This window comes from Peromyscus eremicus, chromosome 9 (assembly GCF_949786415.1).
Source record: "Peromyscus eremicus chromosome 9, PerEre_H2_v1, whole genome shotgun sequence".
Lineage (NCBI taxonomy): Eukaryota > Metazoa > Chordata > Mammalia > Rodentia > Cricetidae > Peromyscus > Peromyscus eremicus.
In genome coordinates, this window is record NC_081425.1 from 105,100,029 (window position 1) to 105,110,397 (window position 10,369).

General features: G+C 42.3%; 1 protein-coding gene across 3 annotated transcripts in view; it reads left to right on the plus strand.

The window, feature by feature from the left end:
- Lrrc3b (leucine rich repeat containing 3B) overlaps positions 1-2,605 on the plus strand; it is an 85,875-nt gene extending 83,270 nt beyond the window's left edge. For all 3 annotated transcript variants that reach the window (XM_059274194.1, XM_059274192.1, XM_059274193.1), the window contains exon 2: positions 1,370-2,605. In XM_059274194.1, the coding sequence (XP_059130177.1) occupies positions 1,517-2,296 (780 nt within the window). In that variant the 5' untranslated portion in view covers positions 1,370-1,516 and the 3' untranslated portion in view covers positions 2,297-2,605. The remainder of the gene's footprint in view (positions 1-1,369) is intronic.
- Positions 2,606-10,369: the final 7,764 nt, after the last annotated feature.

Consider the following 10,369-nt stretch of genomic DNA (forward strand, 5'->3'; position numbering starts at 1 on the left):
AAAATGTATCAAGACCCAAAGCACAGAGATTCTGGCTACAATATAATAGTAATGTAAATCCCTAAAAACAGCGCTCTGTGGAACCTGCGTGCACTTCTGGAGCAGATGGGAGTGGAGGGAGCCATGGGGGTAGCGGAAAGAGAGGTGAGACGGATGAGTCAGAGCAAAGACCCTGGCAGGATTCCTGTCTTTACACCTACAAGCTATTTGACCTTTCACAAGACACATAATCTCATAAGATCCATTCATTTCTCCTGTGAGCTGCTATCATGGGGTAGTTCTGAATGTTGGACTGTATTCTCTCCTCTGCTCTCTGCTGTTGAGGAAAAACTACAATATTGTTAATGCTACTCAGTTTTGCAATTCCCACACTTCTTTCCAAAGCTAACAATGTCTGTGTGTATGTGGATATATGTATATATAACATATATAATACATATAAGAAAGAAAAATATTTATTGGGGAATTTCCATGGCTGCTTGTATATGTGTGTTTATGCACACATAGTACACTCACATTTATAACAGCATATATAAAAATATGTATATGAATAATATATATGGTATGTATGTATGTGTGTGTGTATGGGCAAGCATCAGCAAAAGAACAAATAGCCTATTGGGTATGCCCTAGAAGCCAGTATTTCTTAAGTATCTTCTTTTCTATAAAAAGCCTTACAGCAGTGTGCCTTGTTTGAGTTGGGCAGAGGATATGTTGTTTAGGAAACAGCCAGAGAATCCTTTGGGATGCAGTGTGAGCATCCTCTCAGGTACAGTGTCGTCTCAGGAGCTGAGAGAGAAAGCAGTTCTTGTGGAGGCTCCACATGATGTTTGCCCCCAGCAACATCCAGCAGGGGAGGTCAGAGGCATCCGTCTACTTCTGAAGACAGATGTTTCTTTAGAGACAATATTCCACATTGAGTATCTTCTCAAAGCCCATGACAGACATTTTTGTCTATGATCATTAACTTGGAAATACAGGTATCAGTTCTTGTTGCTGCCCACATGCAGGACTGAATTGCATAATGCCTCCATTATGGAGGGTAAAAGCTGAGATTCAATTTTACGGCCATAGAAAGGTCCAGGAGTGGAGTAAAGAGATAGGAGAAGTTTGTTCTAATTCTGCCCTGCTGAAAACAAGGTGATGGGATGTGGAAATGTTGACCTCTGCTGAGAGTCTCTTCTCAGCACTAGGGATTTCAGCAGGAGATTCCCATTACATGGGGAAACCTCCAGTGGCCTTGACGGAAATTACCTGCCTCACTCCCCTTCCTAGCCCTGCAGAAGGCCAGACACCTGAGGGCCTTTTTTAATTGCCGTGCACCTCTCCTTGCAAAGGAGCTAATTGCATCTGCCTCCCTTTCCTTTAGGTTTCCAAGCAAGGACAGGAATAACGAAGGCTGTGTGCTAGCTGCATCCTTTTGAACCACCCGGGAAGGAAGTCCAGAGTGTGGTCAGACAATTGCAGCACTCGGAGTAAATGAGGAATGGACTCGTGATTATGCTGAGATTCCAGAATGAATCTGGTCGACCTGTGGCTATCCCGTTCCCTCTCCATGTGTCTTCTCCTCCAAAGCTTTGTTCTGATGATACTGTGCTTTCATTCTGCCAGTATGTGTCCCAAAGGCTGCCTTTGTTCTTCCTCTGGGGGTTTAAATGTCACCTGTAGCAATGCAAATCTCAAGGAAATACCCAGAGATCTCCCTCCGGAAACAGTTTTGCTCTACCTGGACTCCAATCAGATCACATCCATCCCTAATGAGATTTTTAAGGACCTCCATCAACTGAGAGTTCTCAACCTGTCCAAAAACGGCATTGAGTTTATCGATGAGCATGCATTCAAAGGAGTAGCAGAAACCTTGCAGACCCTGGACCTGTCTGACAACAGGATTCAAAGCGTGCATAAAAATGCCTTCAATAATCTGAAGGCTAGGGCCAGAATTGCCAACAACCCCTGGCATTGTGACTGCACTCTCCAGCAAGTTCTGAGGAGCATGGCATCCAATCATGAGACAGCACACAATGTAATTTGCAAGACCTCAGTGTTGGATGAGCATGCTGGGAGGCCGTTCCTCAACTCTGCCAATGATGCTGACCTTTGTAACCTCCCTAAAAAGACCACTGACTACGCCATGCTCGTCACCATGTTTGGCTGGTTCACCATGGTGATCTCTTATGTGGTATATTATGTGAGGCAGAATCAGGAGGATGCTCGGAGACACCTTGAATACTTGAAATCCCTGCCGAGCAGGCAAAAGAAGGCAGATGAGCCTGATGACATTAGCACTGTGGTATAATGACCACACTGACTGGCACTGGGAAAGGAGCTTCTGGTTGTAGTAGGATAAGTGGTTCACTTTTCCCTCCATTGTACACGTTTAAAACTTTGTATTTTAGTTTCTTTGGAATCACGCCACTGTTGAAATTTTCACAAACACCACAACACTAATAATTTTAGTTTAGGTGATCTTCTCCCATTCATTGTGTCCCTGGCTCCTGAGTAACAAACTCTCTGAACATTAGTTAGACTCATCTCACTATTTAATAATGAAATTTATTTTTTTAATTTAAAACTGAATAAAAGCTTAACTTTGAACCATGGAAAAGAGTGTGACTTATTGGTTAAGAAGCAATATAACCAATCCACTTGCTTTAAAGAGAAAAAGACAGTCCTGCTACTCAAAAAGACTATTCTATTGAAAGGTGTATCATTACAAGCTCTGTGGCGCCCTGGGCAGCCAGAGCTGAATTACTGACCAGTTAAGTGTCTGCCAGACTTTAGCTAGCCAAGATGATTATACAAATGTGTTTTTCCCAGCCTAGACATGTTAGGATGCCTGCTGACTAGCAGCTGATTTTCAAACTGAGGAGGTTTAGCAATAAAAAGCAAATACTTGCTTCTACTCTGTGCTGGATGCAATGGGAAAGTAAAAGATGGCGTGTGTCTTATCCTCAAGACTGCCTTATGGTGGGCAGGAACGTGTGGTGACTACAGAAATAGCTGGGCTAGAAAAGGAGGAGCACTGGCTCTGGGGGAGCACTGCGTGGAGATGCTCTGGGGGAGCACTGTGTGAGGATGCTCTTGGGGAGCACTGTGTGGGGATGCTGACACCACTGATGTCCCTAACCTCTCACCAGCAGAGGAGAAAGTGACCATCAGCCCATGCAGGTAAAACAGGTCCAGCCCCCATGCCAGTAGAGAGCATTAGAGCTTGAATTTGAACCAGGTCTTCTCTGAATAGAGGTCTTCTCTGTGATAGTCCTTCTACACTGGTTTACAAACAGAATTTACATGATAAAAATGCGCTAACATGAAATTTTACGAGTTTTGTTCTTGTATACAATCTGCCACACAAAGGAGATATTATGTCCCAACTGTGGTCAGACATACTAGAACACATTTGGTTCCTAGAGTGGGGAATGAATGATGGGCTTGTTGTTTGTTTGTTTTAGGATGAATGTGATCAAGCAAGCATGAAAGACCAAACCTAGGGAGCATAGGAGCAAAGGTGGAGAGCCGCTCCCCATAAAGGAATCTATGTGGAGAGTGAGATACAAATCCAAACCCTATGGTGACTTCGAACTGGAGAATACCCTGTCATCACACACCACATACGGAAGAGACACTAATTTTGCACCAAATACTTTTCTAAGTCTCCTTAATTAATGCTTGCAAGACCCTGTGAGAAAGTTTTTGAGTTACATAATAGATTGAGGACTCCAGCACTTGTAGGAAGCATAGCACATGCACCAACATTAAGTTTTGAGAGTTTTGAAAATTGTACACCCCTTCACAAGACACCTATACTGACACCCATCGTCTCTGGACCACTCCTGTCCTGCCCTTCTGTCCTAGGCTTGGCTTGCTACACGAGGTGGCCAATTCCTCCACCACATGGGTTTACAAACACCTCGACAACAATTCAATTTAAAAACAGGGAAATTGCTCTGTATGAGGCTTGTGTAGGAAAGAAGGTTAGCGTGCCCTTGTGAGACACATGGCCTTGTCCAGCCCACATAAGACTGTCTTCAGGGTGTGAAAACTCACAGTTCTACACTTAGAAAGCCTTGGAGTTCTGATTATAACCATAGTCTATTGAAAGGATTGCTGAAGAAATCAGCAAGACACTCAGAGCACTGGCCACTGTATGCTCACAGCCGCTTTAACCATTCTGAGATGTATCAGTCTAGCCAAAAATTCAGCAGTAACTCTCAGATGTGCAATTTGTGTTAGGGCCTGGAACTTCTGCACCCAGGAGACTGAAGTCTGGTGGCCTGCCTTGAATCTGTATGGAAGAACCAGCAAGAGGAGTCAGAGCTGTGCTAAAGGTACAGCGCCCCCTGGAGGACAGTGCTATAAATACACTGCAAGTACTGCATAGGAAAAAAAGCTGTTAGACAAAAGTTTAGCTATAATGGTCTTTTGAAAATTAATCAACGTGTGTTTATTTGAATTTATGAGTCACATTCATTTTGAAAAATCTTCCACAGATGGATTAGATAATCCATTCCAGGTCATTCCCTCCAAAATCATCTGTATGTCTTTAGTAATGAAAGCTTATTTTCCTCATGGCCAATCCATTAATCCAATGAATGTTCTCATAAATGGAAGGTCTCTGAGGATTTGGTGAGGATAGTCATATCCTTGATCCAGTGCAAAACAGTTAAATCACTGCACACTTGGTTTGTAACTCTCCAAGTAGAGCTGAGAGGCGTGCTGCAGATTACGGGACTCCCTCCCTGAGTTCCTTCTGTCTGTAGATTATCAGGTTACAGGGTCTTCAGTGCTTCAAAATGGCAACCGTTAATTTAGGTTGCCATGAACTGAATCGGAGTTTATTAGATAATAAAAATCAAATAAATATAATTAAAGTAGCAGATTAACATATCTATTTGTGACCAGAAGAGAAGGGAAATGATCTAATTGCCAGCATGTAAGAATATCTACCCACAAGGCCAACAATGTACCAAGTGATGAGTGGAAGAATCTGCTTAGTGAGAGCCTGCAGTCTTGATCCTAGATTGATGCCTCATTTCCCACCCCTCTGTGGGAGTTCCTGTTCATTGTGAACCACGGGAAGATTTTTGAAATTAACTACCATCTTATTGTCCTAGGCACACAGCAGCTCAGGTCCTGACTTTAAGTGACAGTGCCTTTTCTCAGACTGTTTTCTCTCAACCTCCACCTTTCAGATTTAAAAAAAAAGAAAAGATGCCCCTGGGAATTTTAATCTAATCTTTGTCAATGTGCTTATCTCTGAAGTAAAGCAAACCATAAAACATGCCAACTCAACTAGAACACATTTAAAAGTGATAAAAACTTACATAATGGAAGATTGAACTTCCACTAACACTTGGACAAATTGTAATCACTGCTGTACAGTGAGCAGTGTGAGCGTTGTTCTTTTCTTTGTCCGTCTCTGATTCCCCACAGTAATTCTTGCTCTGATATCACCAAGCATATGGCAGTCTGGGGTATCGTGAGGTTTTCTTATTGACTCAAGTCTTTCATACAGTTCTCTCAGTTTGCTGGCAGAGACATAGAATGGAAAATTCTGCTTATAACTGCTCAGTTCCTGCAGGCAGATGCATTCCTATATCATCAGGGTCCTTGGAACAGTCTCATCTACCCACTTCACAGGTACAGACACTGAAATGCTTAGAGCTTTGGGGATGTGTATCTATCTCCTAAGTGTCCTGTAGGACACTAACTGCCATCCTGATGAGTTCTATGCCAGTCATTGAAGACAGGTCATGAACATCATAACAATATGCACAGGGAAAAATGTCACTGGATACTAGCAAATTTCTCTGAGGATTCCTACTTTACTGTGAGCCAAAGACTACCTATGATTCTGAAATTTTAATTGTTCCTTCAAGATCAGGTGGCATGATCTGCTTGCCTGTAAAAGTAGTCCAGGATAACATGTTTAAAAGTGTGCATGACCTAGCCTCCCAAATGGGGAAAATGATGCTGGTACAATGTCCCAGAATGAGAGAAAGGAGTTACATTTATTTCCTTGAGCAGAACCACAAATGATCGAGTGCAGCCAAGCTGGCAAGCCAAGGCTGCCCTTCCTCAATGTCTGTCTCCATCTCAGAGCTCTTGTCTGCCTGGCTTCCCAAAGTGGTGTCAGTGGTTCATTCAGTTGGCTAGTTCTGACCTAGAAAATGGAAACAAGAAGCATGCTGGTTAATGTTCGTTTTGGTTTTGGTTTTGTCAATTTTTCATAAACTAGGGTCTTCTGAGAGGAGCGAACTTCAACTGAAAACATGCCTCCATCAGATTGGCCTGCGGGTGAGCTTTTGGAGCAATCTCTTGATGAATGATTGATGACCACTGCTGTGGGCAGTGCCATCCCTGGACAGGTGGTCCTGAGTTGTATAAAATGTCAGGCTGACCAAGCTCTGAGGACCAAGCCAGTAAGCAGCACTCCTCCAAAGCTGCTGCTTCTTCTTCTTCTTCTTCTTCTTCTTCTTCTTCTTCTTCTTCTTCTTCTTCTTCTTCTTCTTCTTCTTCTTTTCTTCTTCTTCTTCTTCTTCTTCTTCTTCTTCTTCTTCTTCTTCTTCTTCTTCTTCTTCTTCTTCTTCTTCTTCTTTTTCTTCTTCCTCTTCTTCTTCTTCTTCTTCTTCTTCTTCTTCTTCTTCTTCTTCTTCTTCTTCTTCTTCTTCTTTCTTCTTCTTCTTCTTCTTCTTCAGTTTCTGCCTCCGGAGTCCTGCTGACATTCCTGCTCTGCCTTACCTCAGTGCTGGAATGTGATCTGGGATGCAGCAGCCATTAAACTCTTTCTTCCCCAAGTTCCTTCTGCTCATGTTGTTTGAGCAATAGAAAGCAAACTAATACAGGAACGGGGCAAGCTCAATTCCCACACATCTGGAAGTCCATGTTGTGAAACAGAACACAGGAAAGAAGACCTGCCTGTATTCTGCATTTGCCCACTCAATGATGGGCCAGAATATACTCAGAGACCCTGCCAGGGCCCAAGACATTTTTCATTCAACTCAAGAAAATTATTATTTTGAGTCTTTTGGGACTACAAAATAGACAGAGAGTCCCATGGTTTCCTAAGTGGTGACAGTAAAGAGAAACATCATTAACATGCATTGGTGGAACTCTATCTATCATCTATTTATGTATCAATCATCTATCTATCTATCTATCTATCTATCTATCTATCTATCATCTATCTATGTATCTATCATATATCTATGTATCTATCATCTATCTATCAATCATCTATATCATCTACCTATCTATCAATCATCTATATCATCTACCTATCTATCAATCATCTATCATCTATCTATCTATCTATCATCTATCATCTATCCATTTATCTATCTCCTCCCTCTTCTTCTCTTCCTCTCTTCTCCACCCTCCCTCCCTCCCTTCCTCTCTTCCTTTCTATCTCTATATTTGTATTTTACAACCGAGTTTCAAAAGCCAAGGAAGGAATCAGAGAGACATTAGGGAAGAATCAGGTCTAACAGTAACTCTGCCAAGGGATGCTCAGAGTTACTTGAGATTGAAATTTATGGGGAAATTTGTAAATATTTTTAAAGCTGTCCCTAAGCTCAGTGCAAACAGTGAGTTAATCAACTTTGTAACCTATGCTCTTTCCAAATCTGGCAAGTGTTCTGCAACTTACTATTAAAAGAAGAAAAAAGCTCAGTGTGTTCGTTCATACGGAGACATCTGAATGACAGTCATGGATTGTATCTAAGAAGCTGCCTTGGACAGCATACTCAATGCAGCTCTCTCTGGGCTTCATATCAAAACCTTATGCTTTCTTATTTCTGTATTTATTTTGCTTTTTCTTGAAGAGTCTATAAAATCTGAAATCTGGTTGCTGGCTAAATATTACTAAGCTGTGGATTGAGCTAATGTCATTGATTGTCGGAAAACAAGGCCTCATGCGAGTTGGAAGGGTTAACACACACAGATTCCTTGGGATCATCTGCATTTCCTCTGTGGGAAAACATGGGAAAGATACTGCTCATCTCTCATAGCCTTTCACCCCACAGACAACCTTGCCAATTACCAGACTCTTGGGGGAGTCAGCTACTATCACTAGAGAGAATGTAAAATTGAAAGGAAGGAGCTCTCAGGAAAGTGTTACATGCAGGAAGGTCCTAGGGAGACAAACCACACTGACATTTCCATCACTTAATCATCAACGAGACTGGCAAGCATATTATGGACAGAGGAGTCCATGGGTAAGTCACAAATAATGACAACTGGTTCAAGGAGTCTCTAAAAGACATTTACTTTGCCTAGTGCAAAGTTTTATTTCTCTTGGCCTTAGTTCCTACAACATTTACTACCACGTGTATTATGGGGGTCTCTGCAAACACCATGGCCAACGGAGTAATGATCCTTGTGAGGCAAGAAAGAAATTGGCTCAGTCCCACTTGACAGCCAAAGTTGGTTCAAACTTTAATAGTCTTAGAGTGGGAGGTTTATTTAAGGCATATTAAAGTAGAATACAATTTGTGAAAAGTTTTCTGGTGACAATTAATCCTGTGTGCCCAGTAAAGCTTTAGCATGACTACACTGAAACTCTTTGTAAAGTACATGTGACCTCTCCCATAAAAATAGATTTTATAGATTGACTACATGTGACATTTTAGGGGTCTTTGGGAGGAGCTGGTGTGGTCTTGGTCATACAGATAGTGCAAAAGTGACCAGGCTATTAACCACTTACACTCCCGGCCTTCTGGGTAGAAAACAGGATATATTTCTTCTCTTTGAAGAGACAATCCTGTCTGTTTAACATTCCTGATTTCTCTAGTGCTTATCTGTGAGCACAGGACTTCTATGCCCCCTACAGTGTGTAAGGACTCCATGGCCCATTTTACAGATGAGTAAAATAAGACCCAGAAAACATCCCACCAAGATCAGCACAGAACATGCAATGTTGGAGTGTGACCGGCCGTGTGTCGATAGCTTTATTCTGTTAATGCTATGTTACCTGCTTAGGAGCATCTTTAGTTTCATTAATTCTCACAGTTTAATCAATAATAAAAATAGTGGAAGTTAAGAAAAGGCATTTTTAGATTTCAACCATGAGACTGATGACCCTGGATTCTCAGGTTGCTCCTAGGATGTCATCAAAGGTAGACTCAATTCTTGGCTTGGCAGCAGCCAGGCCAGGCCTAGCTGAGGATGTTTCCATGTGTCATGGGCAAATGCCAATGGCACCTCCTGAATGCAGGTGCCTGAGTGTTTTCTTTGGCAATGGCAGCTTCTCAGAAATCAGGTTAGGGATGCCAGGGCACACTTAGACTCTAGTAACTGTTCCACTGATAACAACTGAGAACTCAGTGTATATACTCTGGCTCCCTCAGTCTTTCCATCATGGATTCTAGCCTGAGTTCAGTTTCCCTGACAGAAAAGATCTCTGCGGGCCATGATGAGGAGAGGTCTGAGGAGGCACACACTTCTCTATTTGCTTGCTTCCTCCCTGCCCCACGCCTTCCTTGGTATTTTCTGCACCTCCAAATAAATTCTGCTTACAAATCATTAACTTGGTGTCTAACTATTGAAGGAGTCCAAACTAAGTTGTCTGAACAGCCTAGCAGACAGAATTGCTTTAAACCCATGTAACGATCGCTTATGCTGAGATGGGCCTTCAGAGCATCTGATTACCTATGCTACAGCCACATCTTCTGAAATGGCTCCCCAGAGGCTACATCAGGCTCCTGTCTTCTACTGTGACCAGTCAGGGTAGGAACGCTGACCCACAGGCACACTGTGAGGCAGACTTTTTGTTTTTGTTGTTTTGTTTTCTTGGGCAACATTGTGCTTGGCAGAACTGTGCTAACATAAAAGCATGGACTCTGTTCAAACATGGAGTGGCTTGAGAATCTGTAATAATAAGATTCCTCCCTTTGGCTCACATGCTGGGAAACTCAGAGTCCAAAAAAAGTCCATACTCTAAATTTAGTGACTATGAATGGCCTCCCAGGCCACACAGCTGCCATCTAACCTCTTATTGACTACTCTATACAAGTCATCAGTCATTCTGATTGTGTTTAATTCACTACTCCTCTAAGTAGATAAACCTCTCAAACTCGTTGCCTAATTTAAAAGAGGAAAGTGTGTATTATTATCCATCTTTTAAATCTCCCTGAGATTTATGTATTATCCCAGACTCCTTCCACATTTTACTTTGCATGAGTCCTGATTTCTTATCAGGTGTTTGCCACACTTGTTTTCATATCCCAGACATGACTGAGAGCCAATCATGAAACCATTGCAGAGTCCTCTGAATTCAAGGTCAAATGGAAGTTCAGCTCTCCCAGCCATCTAGGCACCATGCCTCCTCTGCTTCACACACCCTCTTGCTCTCTGTCTGTTTTGGTAGGGG